At 53.3% G+C, this 21,537-nt stretch overlaps 8 protein-coding genes across 8 annotated transcripts; 4 read left to right on the top strand and 4 right to left on the bottom strand.

The window, feature by feature from the left end:
* Positions 1–298: 298 nt before the first annotated feature.
* On the bottom strand, positions 299–1,413 carry SEC13 (GTPase-activating protein S13; the record flags this gene model as incomplete). The annotated part of the gene is made up of 4 exons (XM_056215022.1): positions 299–462; positions 513–1,084; positions 1,135–1,250; positions 1,408–1,413. The coding sequence occupies 4 exons, from the start codon at positions 1,411–1,413 to the stop codon at positions 299–301; spliced, it is 858 nt and encodes a 285-aa protein (XP_056072289.1).
* Positions 1,414–4,081: 2,668 nt separating this feature from the next.
* On the top strand, positions 4,082–4,721 carry N0V89_006251 (uncharacterized protein; the record flags this gene model as incomplete). The annotated part of the gene is made up of 2 exons (XM_056215021.1): positions 4,082–4,162; positions 4,215–4,721. The coding sequence occupies 2 exons, from the start codon at positions 4,082–4,084 to the stop codon at positions 4,719–4,721; spliced, it is 588 nt and encodes a 195-aa protein (XP_056072288.1).
* Positions 4,722–5,884: 1,163 nt separating this feature from the next.
* Positions 5,885–6,974, top strand: N0V89_006250 (uncharacterized protein; the record flags this gene model as incomplete). Its single annotated transcript, XM_056215020.1, has 2 exons — positions 5,885–6,277; positions 6,333–6,974. 2 exons carry the CDS (start codon positions 5,885–5,887, stop codon positions 6,972–6,974), a joined length of 1,035 nt encoding a protein of 344 aa, XP_056072287.1.
* A 648-nt stretch (positions 6,975–7,622) lies between these two features.
* N0V89_006249 (uncharacterized protein) lies at positions 7,623–8,855 on the bottom strand (the record flags this gene model as incomplete). Its single annotated transcript, XM_056215019.1, has 2 exons — positions 7,623–8,405; positions 8,454–8,855. The coding sequence occupies 2 exons, from the start codon at positions 8,853–8,855 to the stop codon at positions 7,623–7,625; spliced, it is 1,185 nt and encodes a 394-aa protein (XP_056072286.1).
* Positions 8,856–9,082: 227 nt separating this feature from the next.
* On the bottom strand, positions 9,083–10,024 carry N0V89_006248 (uncharacterized protein; the record flags this gene model as incomplete). Its single annotated transcript, XM_056215018.1, has 1 exon — positions 9,083–10,024. The coding sequence occupies one exon, from the start codon at positions 10,022–10,024 to the stop codon at positions 9,083–9,085; it is 942 nt and encodes a 313-aa protein (XP_056072285.1).
* A 1,225-nt stretch (positions 10,025–11,249) lies between these two features.
* On the top strand, positions 11,250–12,363 carry CKB2 (casein kinase 2 regulatory subunit; the record flags this gene model as incomplete). The annotated part of the gene is made up of 3 exons (XM_056215017.1): positions 11,250–11,438; positions 11,609–11,854; positions 11,908–12,363. 3 exons carry the CDS (start codon positions 11,250–11,252, stop codon positions 12,361–12,363), a joined length of 891 nt encoding a protein of 296 aa, XP_056072284.1.
* Positions 12,364–12,697: 334 nt separating this feature from the next.
* Positions 12,698–14,580, bottom strand: N0V89_006246 (uncharacterized protein; the record flags this gene model as incomplete). Its single annotated transcript, XM_056215016.1, has 3 exons — positions 12,698–13,232; positions 13,320–13,585; positions 13,633–14,580. 3 exons carry the CDS (start codon positions 14,578–14,580, stop codon positions 12,698–12,700), a joined length of 1,749 nt encoding a protein of 582 aa, XP_056072283.1.
* Positions 14,581–20,000: 5,420 nt separating this feature from the next.
* Positions 20,001–21,523, top strand: SIR2 (NAD-dependent histone deacetylase sir2; the record flags this gene model as incomplete). Its single annotated transcript, XM_056215015.1, has 3 exons — positions 20,001–20,202; positions 20,252–21,294; positions 21,344–21,523. 3 exons carry the CDS (start codon positions 20,001–20,003, stop codon positions 21,521–21,523), a joined length of 1,425 nt encoding a protein of 474 aa, XP_056072282.1.
* Between the last annotated feature and the right edge of the window lie 14 nt (positions 21,524–21,537).

The following is a 21,537-nucleotide window of genomic DNA, read 5'->3' as shown; positions in this document are numbered from 1 at the left end:
CGCAGTAGAGCACTGGCGTATCACATGCACGACGTTACAATCCAATATTACCACTGCAAGAGGCTAGCTGGTTGAGTATGCAAGATGTGAAGTATGATGTCTATCATTGCAAGCCGAGATTACGCAAGAGCATGCCTACCCCTGCCAGACCGTCCCCAAATCATACATGCCAATTGGTGTATCATGTCGCTCGAACAACGCTGTAGGGTGCCCTGCTCAACCTAATTCAGTATCACCTCCGTCTACCTACGGAAATCAACGCCTTCACTGGGTTGGAAATTCTTCCCCTTTCATGAGTCTACTCCTCGATCGTCTTCACGCAGTCCCAGCCGCCGCTCAGCTTCTCCCTCCACAGGCTGATCCTGTTGTCTCCAGTGCTGATAGCCAAGACATTGCCGCTCAGGCTCCAGCTCACTCGCCATGCTACGGCTTCGACGTTTAGTACGGTGGATTTCCATTCCCCTACATTAGTCAGCGCGCTCTTTCACGATTGTACTTCTTTCTCTGCTTACGTAGATCTGAGGATGTCCAGATGCGCACCGTCTTGTCCTGGCTTGCTGACGCAATGTACGACTTGGACAGAACGGTCGGCGACCAAGCGACATCGCGCACCCAATCTGTGTGTCCTGGCAAAATCTGGGAGTTCTGGTACGATCCGCTCTCCGGGCTAAACTCCCAAAGCTTGACCTGGCAATCGCTGCCGCCTGTGACGAATCGCCTTGCGTTGCCCGGCGCATTCCCGCTCGCTGTGACAACCTGTCCGGGTGCGTAGGCGGGCGCCCAGCTCACACTGTTGACGCCCGAACCGCATGCCTGGAATACCTGGTGCGTCCAGTTGTTGTCCTTGAACTCGAGAACCGAGACATTGCCGTCTGAGGAGGCGCAGGCGAGCACGCAGCCTGCTTCGTGGGGTGCCCATGCAACGAGATTGACGGATGCGGAGTGGAGGGCTACGTCGTAGATTTTCTGCCATTGACCGTTTTGTTCGCGCCAGATGATGACTTTGCCGTCGTATGAGGAGGATGCGAGAATATTGCCGTACTTGGGGTGGGCCCATGCAACGCACCAGACAGCGCCCTCGTGGCTTTTGTGCTGTTAGCCAGGTGGCCGATATAAGCGACCGGAGTTGCCTACCCTTTCAGTGTCTCAACTAGTCTATGCGACTCGCCCTCCACCTCGAAGATCTTGATGGTCTTATCCGAAGAGCATGTGGCTAACCGCCTGCCGTAGTAGTCCAGGACAGCATCGTGCTGCATGTCGTTAGTCTCGAGGGAAATCAGGTCGACGAAACCGTTGCCGCCCAATGCGGGGTTGGACGGGCGCCTGGTTGAGGTCGCGGCAAAGGTGCTCATGGTAGCTTTATGCTTGGAGACACGCGTGGGTATAGCGATTCGGTGGTAAACGTACAATCATGTCATCGTGGCCAGCGGAATTCGTTATTACGTTGGCCTGGAATGGAAGCGGCGCGTCAGCGGCTCAAGTTCGGAAGCTGCGATGGGTGGTGGTACTTACCATGCTGGGCTATTTGGTATGGCGGAACGGGGAAGGGGCGGGGTGGTGGAAGAGCGGTTGGAGAAGGCGCAATGTGAAAGCTCACAGCGGTGTTGGAGCTTGAAGTTGAGGTGCTCTGTGGCCTCTACAGGGGTGCTATTCCAGCCCCGAGCGGCGATGAGATAAGATTAGATCGTAACCCTGTCACTGCTTAGTCACAACCTTCTCAGAAGAACGCTCTTTCCACGAGGCTTATAGACTCACAACACCACTCACTGAGAAGAGGGTTCCAATCATGTCAGAAGCAGTAATATGCGCACTCACAGCTTCTGAAATTTGCATTCTGTGTTGAATTTTCTAACCTGCGTCTGATCCCACAAAAGGTACTCGGTCAGAACTCTGCAGCCATACCAGCGACGCGAATTGGACTGCGCATTTCATGCAACATTTTTCAGAGTGTCAATGTAGCTCTCCGCAGTCTTCTGTTGGACCCGGCGGTTACCTTATGGATCATCTTTACCTTGTTGATATTACTGTGCGGCATCGACGTCTGGCTACAAACTGGTTGGTTGCGGTTGCAACGACCCACAACCCACGGCCGATACTATCTTCGTCAACCTTTACACAAACTTATCTACTCGAATTAGTACAGCGCTACCACGACGATATACATTGTGGGCTATAGTAGCACATGGCGTGCTATGCGCATTGATATCGGACCGCGTTTGTGTGGGCCAGGCCTGGGAGCACGCCATATAGCTTCTTTCAACCTCACTTCAACATTTCAACATACAACAGCTGAACACTTACACGCGTCTTACATCATTCAAGTTATGGGCGGCCGCGACTATAGCAGCGCGCAACAGCACTTCGCTCTACCTCAGTCTTTACGCGCCAAGGTCTATTCGCCCAGCTCACGCAGAGACCTCTGGAGCAATTCCCAACCACTGAGCAACTCCAACGATGAGCACGACAGGCTTCATCCTCGGACGCGCATACGGCACAATTGCCCCCCTCATGAGGAGAGACTCAAGTAATCGGGTTCGCGGGGGATCCTAGCACCGGTGCGACGATGACAATCTCACGATCGTAAGCCGCGCTCCGTTGGCTACGGAATCTTGGAGTCACGTCGGCGAGGTCGCTGGTCTCTCTCCCGATTTGCTAAGGCCCCTCGGTCCCTGTTTGCTTCATCGAAGTCAGGAAGGACACTGCGGTAGCAGCACGTGCTGCGATGATGTCGATTCATCTGCTCGAAACTCGCGGAACCTGTTTCTCCAGCCAAGCTCTTCCCCAGGTTTCCAGATGATGGAGGGGCCCCTTTCGATTCCCCAGATTCATGCGGAGCGATCCTTGTCGTGGAAAGCACATGCAGCCGAGGAACAGTGCACGGTGTGAGGGGAAGGAGAGGCCGAGCCGTTTCGCACACAGTGATGTTCAGCCACTCGTTGAGGTTACGATCATCGCGCAGCCATGGACACGTCCGTCCAGGTGCACGTTGCGCTGAACCTACCTGCCATGCCTATATATGTTTCTGGAGGGTGTCATTTCAGCCGGCGTCGCTGCAACAGTGCCTTCAGCAAGTGAAATGCATCACGCAGGAACTCTGCATGCGCGAATAAGCAGCCTGCGGGAAGGGTGGCCGGAAGAAGCGATGGATACGCCCTTGCTCAATAAGGCGGCCAAAGTGCAACGCAGTCCCGTTGTGGCGTGTTGCTGTCGTGCCTGCCAGCGAGCGCGACCAATGTCAGATCACTAACTGTTGAAGGAAGCTGTCGCTTCGTATTGGATCCTGGAGTCTCCAGCCTGAACCGGCAAGGCGGGGGCGGGCGACCGTCCGAGGCGGGTAAAGTGGCTTGCGGGGTTTGAACGCCTTGCCGCATAAAGTTCTGCTCCCTGGCTCTGGAGCGTCATGGCCTTTATGAACAGATGCTGCGGTGCTGGCAGCATGAGACGACCTCGAATGTTGTCAGAGACAAGAATACCAAGCTCAGCGACGAGGGTTTCGCTCGTGCCCACCTGTGGCACACTACGCGCGTCTCCAGTTTTCCCACGAGCAGCGTTGCCCAAAGCGGTTCGCGCATGCGGACGGCAGCAAGGGAAGAGCGATCGGCGCCAGTAAGCGCACAGGCCCTCCAATCATGCACCAATGTGGCGTCTGGGGATTTCAACCTCTCATGCTCGTGCTGGTCGCCGCCGGCCAGCTTCAAACGTAAGGGCAACTCGGCCTGTCCAATCCCATACCTCGTCGTACCCGAAACAATATTGCGCCCGGACCGCCCGAATGGCAATTGCTCCCATTCTCATTTGCAGCGCCTAGCGGCCGTCGACCTCCATGGGGAATTCGCGTGATCCTGCACGCCCTAAAAGCTTCTGCGAATAGCCGCATGTGACGCCGAGCCGGTGCCCCTGGGGTTTCCTGGGGGAAGCTGGGGCCTTCTCAACGTGCATCGAATACTTAAAGCCCTCCCGGGCGTCTCCCCTACCTTCGTCCTGTAGCACGTCTCCGGAACACAAACAGTCGTTTCTACGCTCCGTACCTTGAACAAGACCGCTCGTCCAATCGAAGCAACAACACCAAACATCACTCAAGATGAAGACCTTCGCTCCCGCTCTCCTCGTCGCCTTGGCAGGTGTTGCCTCTGCTCAGCTTCCCGACCTTCCCCAATGCTCGGTATGTTGTGACGACAACCAACACTCCTGAACTCTATTCTAACAACACACAGCTTCAATGCTTCATCACCGCATTGGGCTCGGACGGCTGCTCTGAACTCACCGACTTCAAGTGCCATTGCCAGAAGTCCGACTCCCTCCTCTCCTCGGTCACTCCCTGCGTGCAGTCCGCCTGCACCGCCGACGAGCAGGCCGAGGTCATCAAGGGCGTCCAGGACACCTGCGCCTCCAACGGCGTCACCATCAGCGTCCCGAGCCCCAGCGGTACCTCCGCCCCGGAATCGTCCGCCGCGCCTGAGTCCAGCAGCGCCGAGATGTCTTCCACCATGGAGGCTTCTTCTGCTCCTGAGGCTACTAGCACTATGCCCGCCTCCTCCTACGCGGCCTCCTCCATGGCCCCCAGCTCCTCCGTCTCCGCCGTGCCTCTTCCTTCCGCCAACGGCACCGTCCCCTCTGCTACTCCTTCGCCCTCTTCCTCCGAGTTCCCCGGTGCCGCTTCTCGCATCGGTGCCGCCGCTGGCCTCGTCGGCGCTGCTGCCCTTGCTGTCTTCGCTTTGTAAATAAAGCATTGCGTTTGCATTGGCATGGTATGAATGACGGGACGGACGGACTTGTACATGGCGTGCGGTACCCGGTTACGAGATCATTAATGGTTGCATGACGGAGGGCGATCTCGTGTATTATACAAAAGAGGCTGGGCTTGTTTGGTGCAAGCGTAGGCGTAGTAATGCATCTGTGCTCACAACCTTCTACTGTGTCCCTTCTATCTTCTTCATGTGCTCTGCTTGATGTTGTGATATCTCTCGACCTTGCCTATTCGCCACCATAGCATGGAGAGAGTGGGTGGGCTGCTTGTGCTCTGAATGGAGAGCGATGTCTTGACCTGAGAGGCGCATCTTGCATCAAACATCGTTTCGAGTAGAGCACCGGTTACGTCAGGCTACGCGCTGCTAATTCTGCCCATGCCACACCCAGTCTATTACATTGGTGTTATTGACAAGGTCCATGCTCGACGTTATGATCTGCGTAGTAAGGTAGTGAACGAATTGTAAGAATAGTAACATTTCTCCATCTTGCATCCATCAGTATAGGAACTAACGTCACGCATGGAAACCGTCAAATGATGCGATGTCCAATGTGGCATGGTCTTCCAACGTCGTATCAGGACATTGGAGATTCTGTACTACTCTGCGGCAGGCCAAGGCGAATCGAGTAGTTCATGGACTTGTTCGCTGTATAGCTAACCTTGATACTAGTCCCCCCCAAGAAAAAAGGGTCACTGGGAGTATGACTTTTTCCTTCGGCCTCTGTGAAAAAATCATTGAAAAGAGATGCGCTCAATGTGTAACAGGACTATGACTTGGTGCTAGTTGGTGAGTAGATGGAACGAATAGGAATGCGGCACTCGGTGGGCCGCTTCCACCGACTGCCGACAACCACCTTCCGGGATAAGTCGGGAATCCGCGCGACACCAACTTAAAGGCGTGCCACGAGAATTCGTCTCACACTCGTTGCATAGACTTCGAGAAAAGGCGGACCGGTGAATGACCAGTCGTGACTCAGTGAGGATGGGGGCTGCGTGCTGCAACCCGTTAGCGCTGAGCCGAAGGACAGTATAATGCGGTGCTGGATGTCCACGTTACCTCACCCGTCCGATTGCTTTATAACCTCACCCAGGTTAATTCAGCTATCTTCCTATGAAATCAAGATCCGAAGCTACGCTATGGACACAATCAGATCCCTCCTCTCCTACCTTATCCCCAGTCTCCCCCCCTCTGAACCCTCTCCCATCACCCTCCACGGCCCTACAGGCCGCTACCCCACAAGCCCAGAACACGACTACACTTTCACGCTCCCAGACGGCCGCACACTCGGCTATGCACAGTACGGCTCACTTACAGGAAAGTCGATCTTCTTCTTCCACGGGCTCCCCGCATGCCGCATTGAGGGCGTCTACTTCCACGAGCTAGGCTTGAAATATGGAGCGAGGATTATTGCTACGGACAGACCAGGTCTGGGCTTGAGTTCTCCGCATCCGGCCAGGATTTTGCTGGATTACCCGAGGGATATCGAGAAGTTGGCGAGACATCTTGGGGTCGAGGAGTATGCTATCATGGTCCGTCCTCTCACATATCGTCACATCGCACTACGAGGTACTAATCGAACAACAGGGTGCCTCCGGCGCCGGCCCCTCCATCCTCGCCTGCGCCTACGCCCTCCCCCCTTCCTCCCTCAAAGCCGCCTCCCTAATCTGCTGCTGCGGCCCCTCCAACCTCATCGGCCACCGCGGCGGCGCCTGGGCCCACAAACTCGGCTTCCCCTACGGCTGGCGCTACTCCCCCGCCTGGCTAATTTCCTGGGCTATGAAGAACATCTTCCTGGGCCCCGTCGGCCGCGTCGACCTACCCATCGAGACGCGCGTTAGACAGATGCTGCATCCGAAAATGCTGGCTTCTCACCATGCTAAGGACTTGGACATCATGAAAGACGAGGATGCGCTGTGGACTATGGTGACCTCTGCAAACCGCGCGTACGGACACAGTTTTGCAGGCGCGTGCCAGGACGGCGCCGTCACGTGCAGTGACTGGGGTTTTAGGATTCGGGATATCCGCGGCGATTTGCCAGTAATGATGTGGTATGGGACGCTGGATATGAATGTGCCGATTAGTCATGGGGACTACATCGCGGCGGAGCTTGGGTTAAGGGCTGGGGCGGAAGGGAAAACAGAGTACCACGTGAGCGAGGATACGCATACGAGTGTTTTCTTCAATAATAAAGAGGAGGCGTTGAAGGAGGTGTTGAAGACGTTTTGAAGGAGTACGCTTGGAGGGAAAAGGATTTGAGGTCGGTGAAGTTCTTGGATTGAATGAGTTTATCGGCTTGAGGGCGTTTGGGCAGGAAGACGGCGTCTTGGAGCTTTCTACTTTGCTCGTCTTGGGATTTCCACTCCTGGTTTTGATACCTTGGGCACGAGTTCATCCGAACGGGCCTATAGACAGACACAGTAGAAGATCAGCATGTGCAACACCAGGCTATGAGTTTGTATCGATAGTGAAATTTGATTGTGTCTACTAACCGCATGCGTTGAGATCTTGGGTTTGGTCGCTTCAAGTGGCTCTTCAAAGACCCACTGTCCGAGCCGCTCAGCATGCAAGAGCTGCATAACGATTGCAGTGACAGAGTCACGTACTAGCGGAGCGTGATGAGAGTCTTTTCATCATCACCCATCCCTTACTTCCTTTCGCCCACTATTGAGCCCTCATCAAATGCTCATAAAAGCAGAGTGTGCATTAGGTGACCTAACGTCTCCGACACACCAGGTATCTGCGAAATGCATCGAAGACATGCGACAGTAAGTGTCGAAGCCGCCAAAGAGACAGACTACAGGTTCATCATTCAATAAGACAGTATAACGCAACAGCGCCTCAGTAGTCTTCCATCTACCACACCTCCTTCGCTAGTCAAATGTCCAGCTCCGTAGCCGGACTCCGCTTCCGATACGGCGTCGGCGGTCCCACGCCCATCGGGAAGTTGTGCGCATGGCGAAGCTCTGGCTGCTCAGCATCGTTCCTAGCGCGACTCTGTGATCTGCTAGCTGCCGAGCTTCCCGGCCTCCCCTCATCACTCAGGCCCATCCTCGCCAGCCCAGAATTGACTTTCCCTAGTCTGACGTCTTCCTCCAACGACGCTCTATTAGCGTTTGGTGTTCCCCTTCGTGTATAGCTGCTGTTCTCGCTGACTGTCCCTTCTCTTCTGAGGTAGTCCGCGTAGAGCTTCGTGCTAGTGAAGCGCGCCGCGCTGGTCCCGGTGCTGGCCTCGCGGTATAGCCCTGCTTCACGCGTGAGGTCGCGGCTGCGGACCACCGGGGGTACGGCGTTCTGGCGGGCATTGAGGGTGCCGGTGATTTCTTCTTTGTCGACCATGACGATCATGTAGACGCCAGGTTTCGAGTCTGAACCGAGTAATGGTGTGCAGTGAATCCAGCGAGGGCGGCTTTCGAGGTAGGCTTGAGGGTCTGGGGTGGATGTGGTGGTGTCCGCGGAATGAGAGCGAAGGTTCTGGGTTAGCCACGATACTTTTGCGGTGACACTGGAGCCTTGGGCGAGGGCTTCCATCAGACCTTCTCGGACGTATTGCGGTCCTCCGATGCGGTCCATGAGCCTGGATTGGGAGAGGCCGGGTATCCGTAAGGTGGGGGAGGTGAAGAGAATGCGTAGGGAGGGGTAAGGCCGCACGAGGAGATACTGCGTGTGTGAGCAAGAAGCATCTGCGTGAAGTGGGATTAGACTTACGTTCTGATAGACGCCCGGTAACCTCCCTTCCGGTCCATATCTCCTTGCTGGCCACAGATTGTCGTCCGAGGTCTCTTCCATGCCGATAAAGCGCCTGCCTGTACTTGCCGCGGTTCGTGTCGATGTGCTAGCGCTCGAGCTCGTGGAGCCTCGACGGACGCGGACGTTGCGCTGCCTAACAACGTCTGCTTCCTCTTCATTCAGTAGGCCTCCAAGCTCGCGTAGCATTCTCAAAGATGGCTTGTTCTCTGTAAAATCTGCCATATTGGCGGCTTCCTTCTCTTGGTCAAGAAGTTGCTTGAACGACTCCAAGCCCTTTCCACCTTCGAGGAGGCGAGTGATATCGATCTGAGCGCCAACATAGTAGCGTACGTTGCCGCGCTGGTCCATTAGAGGAGCCATCATGACCTGACGCTGTTAAAGCTAGACAAGCACCATGATGGGCAGACATACCAAGTTTAAGAAAGGATTTCCATCTCGTCTACTACAAGACAGTTAGTGCATTGTGCGTTATGTCTAAGCGGTACGCTTACTAGTTGAGCAGTATCTCGCTAATCTCTTGACCATTGCGCAGGGCATTAGTTATACGTTTTACAGCAGCCCTGGAAGTTTGAGGCCCTTGTAAGAATCTACAATTCTTCCCAATGACATAATCGTGATTGTACTGTGTGGTATTGTAGAATTCTGTGTTGCCACGTAAGCGGTCTGACAAACGCTTCAAAGCGGTTTGGTATACCTTCAGATGCGAAAACGAGAGGGTTGTCAGGCTGGTTTGGATCGCTTAAGCAGAAGACCTCCGCGAGACCTTGAACTAGATCCCGCATGAACGGTGAACTAGTCCCGGTTATATCCTTCACTAAGCATTCGGTCACGACTGTAATCATCCGGTACGTGACATACGCGGGCAATGCTTCGTTCACTAATTCGTCGACAGCTTTTTGGGAGAAGCTTTGGAAGTGTGTATCTACAACCGCTGCATTGCTCTTCACAGATGATGAACGTGATGGCTGTTGCGATTGTGGAGGTCGCGTGGCAGAAACCACTTCAGCTAAAGCATTTGCGTATCGGATGGCTGCCAGAGCTTTCTGTGACTCTAGATAGCGCACAAGGGTTGCAGCCAACTGAGGGTGATATCTTTCTAGGAACGAACGAAAGCGCCGGGAATGTTCGGTATCTTTCAGTATTAGGTCAAGGTGGTCTGCTGAGAAAAGTCGCGATGCGAGATACTCTGCGTTCGCATCGGAAAATTTGGGTGCCGGCGGGTGTAGGTCGTAGGAAGTCAATTCGTCTATCGAAAAGCGTCTCAATTCGTCCGCTGAGAAGCGTTTGCGTGTCGCATTATGCTCAAAACCCTTCTCTTGTGTTACACTGTCGGTTCTGCCGTAATCCTCAAAAGCTCGCATAGAGTCCGCCGAGTCGGCTTGAGACATATAGTTGGTTGTTGGATCCTCGAGCCCTAGCTCACCCATAATGTCGTCGTTCTTCGTGATGGAAGGCGCGTCTTTTGGTACAGATGGCGGTAGCGTAGGGCTGCTGGGCTGTCTGTTATGGCCAGCGTTCATTCCATTCATAATGCGCGTGCCCATGCAGTAGCTGTAATGTTAGATGCGCAATGACGCATAGACTCCAAGAAGAGCTGTCAAAAAGCTTCCGGAAGGCCTTAAAGTGTTAGCCTCAAGGCTACGCATCCAATTGTATCTTCCTAGCTTGAAGCTGACGTACTGCTTGTATATACTTTCTGAATGAAGGGATGGTTGGCCAGTCGACAGATGGCGATGCGCAACGCCAATGAACACGGACAGCAAGCTATTGAAAATATGAGGGAAGCCACAAAAAAAGCAATGGGATGGTACAGAGGTACGGGCCGTCGATTATGAGCCAGGAGCTGGAAGGAGCAAGTGAATAAAAGCAGGTTAAGTGATCTCCACCCTATCAATGGTCCTGCGGATGTGATTCGGGACGGGAAGAAAATGCAATTCATCTTAGACTGTACAAAGTTCGGACTGTCAACCAACAACGACCTAGAGTTCATCAGTAGACAAGGATCCCATCAGATGCAGCCGTTGTTCCACGCAGCTGTGGAGCCGCGATCTAGAGGACGAGGCGTGAGATGTACATGGTTTAACAACGGTCTAGCGATCGTAAACAGTGCTTTTTCAGGTCCCGTGTATGTTCAGACCACTCTCCGGTCAGTTCTTCAAGGGAGATGCAGGTAATGGGTGGCTCGTTCTCAGACATGGCGTATGCAGGTCATTGCGTAAACAATGGCTCTGGCCGTTGGGTTTGCCGAACTTGTCGCTTTGAGCCGCGGAATCGACTTTCCAGGTCATGGAGTGTTACTCGAGAGTTTGCCTTCGGCGTTAGTGAAACATCCCGATGTCCGCGCATCTCGGAAGGTTACAGCTCTGCGCGTTCGAAAACCTTCAATCACGCGTCTGAAGGCTTAATGAACGATACTATTGGGATTGCTTGCAGGACTGTGCAACCCGATCGTCTCGGATCTGCCGTGGCTGCCTCAATGACATGTCGAAGGCGCAAGAGACGGCTGGGAAACAAGTGCAGACGCCAATCCCGCGACAGCACTAGTGCGGGTGAGCCTGGCTGGCATCTGGTGAATGGTGATGTAACAGCTGATAACGCTGATCCGGCGTGGCTTCCGCTAGTGTATGTAGCTGCAGTGCAAAGGCTTGAGGCTGGAACGAGATCGATGTCGGTGGGGAACAACGATGCTCCGACCGCACCCCGCGTGCCGCCAAGCTTGGCCCCGTCCCTCTTCATTCACTCTGCGCATTGTTTATGTCAGACGCCGGCCAGGGTGTCGCTGCCTCCCCACGCGATCAAGTGCGAAAAAAGATTAGCGAACTAATACCATCGCTAGAAGGACTAGTCTCAGATCTCAGAGTCGACTACGGCGGAGGCCACGGCGCCATGGACGACTTCAACAGCGAAACCGACAGCGACTATACCAGCTACTGGCGGGACTGGGTAAGTTCACATGCCCGGAATTGCGCACATAGTCTCGCAAGATACGGCGCTTAAACATCCTATCTCGCCCTCTTGGTCTTTTGCGACAGTCAGGCCTCCAAAATTCGACATCGTAGTTCCTCCTGAACGCATGTGCCATACTCTTGTAACATGGCTAACATTTTACGCAGTTCATATCCTCAAGAGGAAACGAATACTTCTGCGAGATCGACGAAGAGTACCTTACCGACCGCTTCAACCTTACGGGCCTGAACACCGAAGTGCAGTATTATCAATATGCCCTCGACCTTGTCACGGACGTCTTCGACTTTGACTGCGATGATGATATGCGGGAGCAAATAGAGAAGTCTGCGCGGCATCTATACGGTCTTGTGCACGCTCGATACATTGTCACGACTAGAGGACTGGCCAAGATGGTACGCCCCCCAGCACAAGAACCACGCAATCTACATATGCTGATAGTCCCCAGCTCGAGAAGTTCAAGAAGTCCGACTTCGGCAAGTGTCCCCGCGTAATGTGCGAGTCCCAACCGCTCTTGCCCATGGGCCAGTCCGACGTTGCCAACTCCTCCCCTGTAAAGCTCTACTGTGCCCGCTGCGAAGACCTCTACAACCCCAAGTCCTCACGCCATGCCATCATCGACGGCGCATACTTCGGCACTTCCTTCCACAACATCCTATTCCAGGTATACCCCAACATGTTGCCACCGAAGAGCCAGCGCAGGTACGAGCCCAAGGTGTTCGGCTTCAAGGTGCATGCTGCCGCTGCGCGATGGCAGGCTGACGAGCGGGAGATGCTGAAGGACAGGCTGAGGGGCGCGAGAATTGAGAGCGGATTTGAAGAGGAGGATGACGACGCCGAAGAAGAAGAGGAGGACGAAGAGATGGAGGGTGACGGCTTTGAGGGCGCGGCGGTGCAGCAGTAAAGCTTGAGCTGGGACACAACATCGCGTCTGGATCGAGGGGAGGGAACGGCTACTTTGGTCATGATTAGAGTCGCGGATACCAGGAGCATGGTACGGCGTTAGGCGCAAGTGGGACTCATGTCCACTGTTGTTTATATTGCATAGACGATCAAAGATACCTCATACGGAAGGAAGCGAAGTCAAACGCCGCATGATCCATAAGCGTCCAAACCCAGGAACCTCGAGATTGAACTTAGATTAGACATTACTGATGCTGATAGTGACAACGAACAGGACATCGTTCACCACAAATGAACATGAGCGAAGAAGGGTATCTAACCGAAAACAACTAACCCTACACATCCAACTTCCCCATCTTCTCCTTCGCCTCCCTCTTCTTCGCCCTCGCCCTATCCCTCAGCTCCTTCGGACTCGGCCAGTTGTAATTCACCGGGCTCTCTCCACCCACGAAGACAAACACATCGTACACTAGCGCGCCCGTGAGCACACCCGACAAGCCCGCTGCAATAGGCCCATACGCCCACCATCCGCTCGAGAACGTCTCCGTACCGTACCCGACCCACCATGCGATGAACCGCGGGCCAAGGTCGCGCGCAGGAGACACGCCGAGACCGTTGTAGCCGAAGCAGATGCAAAGGAGGAAGGACATGAGGCCGTAGATCAGGGCGCTCATACCGGAGCCGGGCGGGGTGTTGCTGTCGTCTCCGATGGCGAAGGCGACGCAGGTGTAAAGAGCCGCGGAGAGGTAGTCGTTGAAGAAGGCGGTGGCGACGGAGACATATGATTGGGGGATGGTGTACAAGCCCTTTCCAGTGATTGAAGGCGTCAATTGTGGGTCGATGTGCATGATGGCATCGCGATAGATGAACCTAGGCAACGGATGTTAGTCAGACTGTATCGTAGAAGAAGCAAAGATCGTTGTAGCCGCATCGTGAAGGACAACGGATGAGACATACCATGCCAAAGTCCCGGCGGCGAAGCCCGCAAGCATCTGCACGCAACAGTAGACAGCGCACATCTTCTTCGGGAAACCTCTGAAGATGGAGAATGCTATAGACACCCATGGGTTCATGTGACTTCCAGAGACACCGCCGCCGACGTAGATACCGGCTGTGACTGCTAGACCCCAGGCCCAGGATTGAGTAATGTAGTCGCCTTGGGCAGCTGGATATGTGATCGAGTACAGTGATCCAGCCATACCGAAGAAGAGATATACGGTGGTCTAAGTAAAGTCAGCTCCTATTCATTACATAGCACGATGAGGATTACCGAAAGAAACTCCGCGAGAGCTTCACGGTGACGTGCACGAAATCGTGCAAGCGGGCTACGGTACGTATTGTAATAGTCTTGAATGGCTTCCTCTTCTCGATCGCGGATCTCCTGCTTCTCGGCCTGTGCCTCGGCTGTAGCAGCCGACTGCGTGTCGTCCAGGGGTGGATGATCGCCACGGAAGTCGTCACCCATGCTATCTGGCATCCTGGTGGGTGATTGCAGGCCCTGATGTACCTCTTGTGATGGCTGCTTGTTGTCGATGTGGTCTTCACGCCCAATGCCGCGCTCCTGGTCCGAGCTATCAGCTTCAGTTTCTTTGACTCTCGTGACGATCCATTTGTAGCCATCCATCTCTGCCTCAAAACGATCAGGTGGCGGTTGAGGCTCTCCATGTTCGTCTATTCGCGGTGGGATCTGCAGAGTCGGAGCACCTTGGGGGCCTTTTCTAGCATTCTGATTAGACACAACATGTTCATTGACTTCGGTGAACTCACGGCTGGTTTGACTCTGATAAGACTGACCTCCTTTTCCTTGCTCTTGCTGGTCATGCTCTTCTGCGCGCTTACGACCCCACAACATGCCAGGGCGGACCGTTCGTGGGAATGGTCGGCCCAAACCAAACAGTGGCTTTGGAGGCTCTTGCTCATACCATGGATTCAGCGAGTAGTAGTCGTTATCAACGTAGTGTTTGTCTTCGGTCTTTTTCTCGGTTTGCTGTCGCTGCAGGCTGCTTTGCTGCGCTCGTACACTATCTTGCGCCGTCTGTGGTCGATTGGACTGCCTGTTACTAGAGACATCGTTACGGTCTCGCAATGAGTCCGAAGACTGCAGTTTGTCGAGCGCCACGGTGGGCTCTCTCTCAAGGTCATCTCGCTTTTGGCGCGTTACTTGGGAAGATGTCCGCTGGATGAGACCAGGTCTGGTATTAGATTCGGTGCTGCTCATTGATGACTGTGGCTCGCTGTTCAGCGGTGATTGCGCCTGGTTGAGGCCTTCTGTGAGCTGTTAGTATGGTAAAGTGATATAAGCTATCCATACTCGAAAATATGGGTTTAACACGCCGGTCCCACACCAATGCAGGGCAGTCGTGGGGCGCGCGACGTTTGTAGAAAGTTAGCCTTACCCGTCGAAGACATCGAGATGCCAACCTCCAAATAGGTGATGATGGGAATGCAACTTTGAGGGTAGACAGATGCACGGAGTTGAGCGCGAAAAGCTCGGCGCGGTTGAGTTTTCAATCCCAATTAATGAGAGGCATGAGCATTTCTCACGTAGCCAGCGCAAGAGCCAACCATACCGCATCGCTACGTCACAGCCGTGGCCTTTTACGCTGCGTGAGTCAAATTTCGCATCATACCTGGTGCAAATTCGCATCAGCCCAGATGGAAATCACGATTTTCGCGGGGAAGTGCCATGTCAGAAGCCTGGAGTGGGTTTAGTTTCGCGCCGTTGCTGCCCTAGTTTGTCCTTTTTGGGACCGAATTTACGACGCTGCAACACAACCTTCACGATCTGCGCGGAAGAGCCGATTGGATGCGGCCACAACGGACGCACAAGTTCATGTATTCGGGGGAGCATAAGTCTGCTCTAAAGAGTCTGTTATCATGTGCAAAATGCTGCAAACACGGGCCTTGCTACTATCAATTCTAAGGGAGAGACTTTACTCGTCATATCTGCTCATGAGTCATGACAGATCTTCGGAAAATGACGAGTCAGCAAACTCAAAAAGCAGTGTATATAAGCATGGGTAATTCTGCAGCTTCTGCTTACGCTCTCACACTTCGAATCCGCAATCTTGCGGACTAAAATTGGATACACATTATCCATGTGGTCCTTTGGAAGCCGCACTTATATCAGCTTCATTACGGTCTATGGGGAGAGACCTGTCGCGGAAGATGTACACTCAAATACAGATCGTTCCAGCGTTATGTGGCGCGTATGGTGAGGGAAGATTAATTATGAGTTCTTCCTGTAGGCGATAGTTACACGACATTTTCAATGGCATCCTCCTCTCCGGAATGGTCAAAATGGGGGCGATTCGATTCCATGTTACATTTCCATCGAACCCTGAGTACGGCCGTTGGTTTGAGCGAGCAGAATTCGATGATCCAGACTACAATGGCATGTGACAAGAACGCAAGGAGTACTTGCCTATGGGAGAAAGCCTGCGTGTGCACGGCTTCCTACTTCAAAGAACTCAACCCAAGGCGTGATGGGTGCAGCTCTGTGCTGGACGCACACTCGAAATTCATCGCTTGTCTATGAACAGAAACTATTGGCAACGAGTTTTGCTTTGGTGCCGTCTTGTCGGAAGTGATCAAAACAGCGGATCCTAATAGCGATGTTGCTCTTTTGTCCACTCCGGTACAATAAATATCACAGAGAGCAATCGGTACCGTATACGCTTCATGGGATGGGGCGAGGAGACATCTGATTCTCATTTCCGAAAAGTCTGGCTCCGTATCTATGAACAGCACTTGTTTTGGATGTTGATTCTCTTACTCTTAATTCTCCGTGTCGTTTTTACATCCAAGGTCTGAGCAATTCCGGCAGTGGACGACCGCTACAAATAATGCCGCTTGTGAATGTCATGCTTCGACTCACACTTCCCTCGCTTGACAGCTCAAAAGCCTAGGGCATCCATACGATGGTGCAAACCCAAAAGGCATCTGAAGCGATTCTATGTGTGAGATTCCCGAAATTCGAAGCAGCACAAGAACATGTGATCCTGACTCTCACCAAATATTTCCATGTGGGCACAGGCACTTGTGGCACCGCGGACCACCCTTAACCAGTAAATCTTTGGGATGGCTTATGTGGGTGCCACTAACGGATAGCATTGTAGCACGATGTGGGCTCGTGTCAAACCAAAATAATCTGGCCCATCAGGATATGCGCACGCTGCTCTTCGTTTGCAGGAATCGAGCATTGCCGGTCAGATATAATAGCTTTACTGATCGAAGCCTGCAATCCACTTGCATTGCTGCTTGTTTGGTTACTTGCTACTAAGTTGCAATGGCTGGGGCTTGAAATACAGTCAAAAGTCCCCAAGCAATCCCTTCATGTGTTGGGGAGACTCTCCGGAAGGAGCTAATCAAAGTCTAAACCGGTTGAGTGTCCGTCGACAATTGAAAACCTAGCAAGCACATGTCTGCGCCCAAACAAGACATTGACACTCAATTGTTGTCTTCCTTGCGGACGTGTTTCGCCTAGAATGGAATATCTCATCGATTCATGCCTGTTCGTTCTTTCTAAAGCGGCATAATTCGGTATCAGTATGGGACTTGCGAGACTACCTTCCTTGCCAGTGACGGAAGTCTTCATCGACTCCCGGGCATCGGTGTCAGATCAAATGATGAACCCTTCGTGCATGTTCGCCGGGGCGATACGTATCGTAGCACGACGGCCAAACGGTTCCCTAGCTCTATGTAAAAGAAAACATGCCCATGATGTTCGAGGCCATCAAGGCTGTCACGCGCCTTGGAGAAAAATGTCCTCCAGGTCACCCATCGCGTACCTCCGCCATCTTTCGGCTAAACCCTGCCCCAGTCACCCCAACCCCAGTCAACGACTTTTCCATTCGCTCAGCCTCAATCTCGTGTTCACCCCGTAAAATACCAATCGGTCCTTCTTTCTTATGCATGCCTCGTACCACTTCCACGCGATCCACGCGATATCTGAAAAGCCACATGTACCAGGGTTACCACCAGTCAGAATCACGCCCCCGTCATTACACAAATCACACGACATCTCACCTAAAATCATCGAATCGACACGTAACGGGCTCGGCCAAGCGAGATGAATGTCCCCACCCTTGCGGACGCTCCCGCTACAGCCGCGCCTTCGTCAGTGACTACCAAATTGGTCACAAATGTGCCCGAAACTGATTCGGCGAACATGTGGGGTTGGGCTACGAGATCGAACGGTCGAGCATGTCTCTTTCAGGACGATCCGCCAGACTGCATCTCAACTTCTCGTTCAAGTTCTGCATCCACGTCTACCCCTCCGTTGACATCCACCTCAGCCGTCTCAACAGCGTCACCAAGCTCAGTGTCTGATGGTGGCGCCCTGGTGACGAACACGGTGCAGACAGGCGCGAGTGCGCTGCCCCCTGGGTTTGAGGGCTTGCTGGCTGCGGTGGCTGTGTGGTGGATTGTTTCGAGGAGGGGTCTTGGTACTACGGCGATCCTTGTTATGGTTGGGTGCATATATGTCCGGGGTCTTGGGGATCGTCCGTATTGATGGCGTGATGTTATTGTTTGTTGAATGGAGTATACCAGATGAGTCCAGAAGGAAGGGTATATCCTGCCTAAAGGGGAAGGAAGTAGTGGATGTGGACAAAGTCGTGGGGGAGATCGAAGAGAACGTTAAAAGAATGCCGGGGCAGATGCTTCGATGTGGCGAGCAAGGAAAATTCATCGCAAGCTATCTCCGGAAATCACTTGTGCGGAGGTTCTCTCACAAATAGTCAATACCACATGTCTTGATGAAATCTATCAATGCTGTTTTCAGACCGAAAATTTGGGTATCCTTCATGACAACAGAACGTCTCTTCATGCATTGTAAAGTGAACAAAGAAAGGAGAAACCAAAGCAAAGCGAGACCGAGGTCAGATAAAAAGAGGGTTGAATCTCACATCAGCCTTCATGGTCATACGTCTGGGCGCGAACACCTGAGGTGATAAGAAAAAACGAATGCTGTGACCTCAAGCAGCACGGCGGCGGTTCCGTACGGATGAAACATGCGAAGGAAGCCTCCTTAGCCCGGGCGGAGAAGATATCGAAAGACGATCAACAGCCAGTCCGCAATTAGATATGCTGCATTGCATATCCAGGCCTTGCGATTGCGTGTCGTGGAAAGCGCGCGTGCCGTAGAGTTGCAAAGCCAGAGCCTCAACATCAATCCGAAGGATCCATTCGTGCCGTAGGCTTGTGCTACGGACCTTATTGGTGGTGAGAATATTCGGATCTATGATGTGGTACTGGTGCTGCACTTCGTAGAGACTCAATGTCTGGGTGTAGAAACAGCCTTCACAACACAGCATCAGGCGGTACCCGCGATGAGGATATTCGCTCATAAAGGCACCGCAGAAGAGACAGCCTCGAGGTGCGGTTTGCAGCCATAGGCGGCGGTAGACTATGGAGCTGAGGCTGGGGTAGACCGACTCGGCGCCGTATTCCTCCGCTTGGGCGAACGGGAGGTGGAACCTGTTGCAAGTCTTCACCAGGTGGGCGCAATAGCTTTCAACCAGTCTGCGGCACTGCTTTGACGAAGCAGCCAGGGCATTGAAAGGGTGACGGACTTTGGTCCAGGCAAAGAGATCGGCGGCAAATCGGTCCGCGTCCGGTGGGCTTCGTAAGTTCTCAGTGAGCTTGATCTTCCTCCGCCTTTTGCTGTCGAGAGCGCTCTCTTGTTCCGATAGGCCAGGAAGCTTGGACCTAGGTTGCACAAGGTAGGAGAAGATGTGATTGATGACTTCTACTGGTAATTGTTCCAGAGCGCTGTAGGCCAGTGACGTAGTGGTGTTATGGCGCGTATTTGAGGCGGAAATGACTGAAGCACCGACGTCAGCTTGACTTTCGATGGAAGAATTCGAATCCTGGAAGTCCAGTCTTTCTTTCGATGAACCTCCTTTCCTATGAGACGAAGTGTTGTTCAGCCTGGTCCGTCGTTTCGGCTTGGGAGGGGCCATGCAATCGATCGGAAAGCCGAAGATTGCCGAGAAGTTTGACAAGGGGTATTAGATTTCGGGCAACGCAAGACAAAAGACTAAAAGAGACAAGACAAAACCGAAATAAAGGTCCTCGCACAATATAGAGCGTAGCTCAGTGAAGCGGTGAGCAACTGCCGGTCACGCGATACTTCGGTATGCCGACAAACGGGTTATGTGGTGTTATATAGCCCGGGAGGTTGCTTTTTCGTAGTGGCGTATTGCGTCTGCATCTGCTGCATCCATCGATCTAACATCTAGGACTTGTTCAGATTGGCGTGCGCCGACACTTCACCTTGCAGGTTTGCTGCATAGAATTGCATGGTATGCTAGGGAAGTACGTTATAAAGAGCCAACAGGAGACCAAGATCGAGCTTCGGAAAGTTTACGATCGGTCTTGGATTCCGAAATATCCTACAATGCATATGTGGCCCACCAATAACGAGGTAGAATGTGGATGTATCTCCACGATGGCACCACAGATCGGTGCTCGCGCGAAGGCACCTTAGCGGCTTCCCATATAGGACTAGCGTTGGTATAAGTACAGGTGCCATTCAACCGCTCATTCGCAACAGCAGCAAACCAAACTTCTGCCTGACACAAGGGGCACCACCAGAGACGGGACGACATGGCTCACACACAGCCTGGGCCCGTCATGGTGCAAGAAGCGGCACAGGCACAGGCATCCGCGCCCCCGGTCAACGAGGCGAGGGGCCCCGCGCTGAGCGCGTACTCGAAGCCCGCCGAGAACGGCAACGGCACATCTGCCGATCAAGTCGACAGCGACGATGAGAGCGATGTCGACGCCTGGGACCTTCTACTGGAGCAGGCAGAGGAGAGTGAACCTACGACCGAAGGTACGTCCCGCCCTTGCAACCAACGTGGGTCTAACTAACGTGCGAACAGGCAAGGATGAATGCACCGTCGACGAAGCGCGCCAGATCCGCCAGCGTTTACACAAAGTCGGTGCAGACCAATTTGTCAAGGAATACATTACCAGCGACCGATATACGGCGCGGAAGCTGCTGTCAGCATTCAACGTGCGTCTCCCACATGGGTTCTTGGACGATGAACCAGACGAGGCCTTCTACGAGCTGCTGGGTCGGGCTATCTGTCGAGAGCTTACGAAACGACTGCGGCTGCCTCAATACAAGACCATCGATGATGCGGCCAAGTTGCTGCAGGAGCGCAAGAACATCATAGTCATTACAGGAGCAGGCATATCGACGAGCCTCGGCATCCCCGACTTCCGCTCAAAGACCACTGGCTTCTACTCCGAGTTGCGCGAGATGGGCTATGACGAGCCTGAAGATGTCTTTAACATTGACAACTTCGATACGGATCCAACCGTGTTTTACAAGCTCGCTGGTAGGATAGTGCCCGACCTGAAGAAGTGGTCACCTACGCATCAGTTCATTCGGACATTGCAGGACAAGGACAAGCTGCTTACGAACTACACTCAAAATATCGACAATGTGGAATCGCAGGCTGGCATAAAGCAGGAGAAGCTCATCCAATGCCATGGATCTTGGGCAATGGCCACATGCCGAAAGTGCGGGTATAAGGTTCCTGGGGAGGATATCTTCGACGCAGTGCGCGCCCGAACACCCGCCCAATGCAAACAGTGCACCGAGAGTATCGCTATACGGAAGGCCGGCATGAAGCGCAAGCGGAGCTCGAACGGCTCAAAGAAACGTCGAGGACCAGGCGATTTTGACGACTCTGATTCAGACGGCGCATATGACATTCCGGAGCCCGGCATCATGAAGCCTGACATCACCTTCTTTGGCGAGCAACTTCCCAACAATTTCTTCACTCGCCTTAAGGAGCACGACAGAGAAAAGGCTGATTTGGTTATCGTAATCGGTACCAGTATGAAGGTACAGCCGGTCTGCGAGATACCCAATTGGCTGCCGCGCGACGTGCCCCAGATTTATATTTCGCGAGACGTAAGTTTTGTTTACCCGTGACCAGCATTCCCCAGCTGACAAGCAGTAGCCAATTCGGCATATCAACTTCGACATCAACCTTCTCGGCGATTGCGATGTTGTTGTCGCTGAGCTTGCTCGCCGAGCGGGTTGGGATCTCCAACACAAAATGATACCCCAGGACCAGCGGATAGAAGTTTCCACTGTTGATGAGGTTGAGCATACATACAAAGTCAAGCAGTGTGCATAGTATGTGCATAATTA

Source organism: Didymosphaeria variabile, assembly GCF_027946475.1.
Source record: "Didymosphaeria variabile strain IMI 356815 chromosome Unknown scaffold_4, whole genome shotgun sequence".
Classification (NCBI taxonomy): Eukaryota; Fungi; Ascomycota; class Dothideomycetes; order Pleosporales; family Didymosphaeriaceae; genus Didymosphaeria; species Didymosphaeria variabile.
The sequence above is the reverse complement of the archived record's forward strand: the minus strand, read 5'-3'. Positions and strand labels throughout refer to the sequence as shown.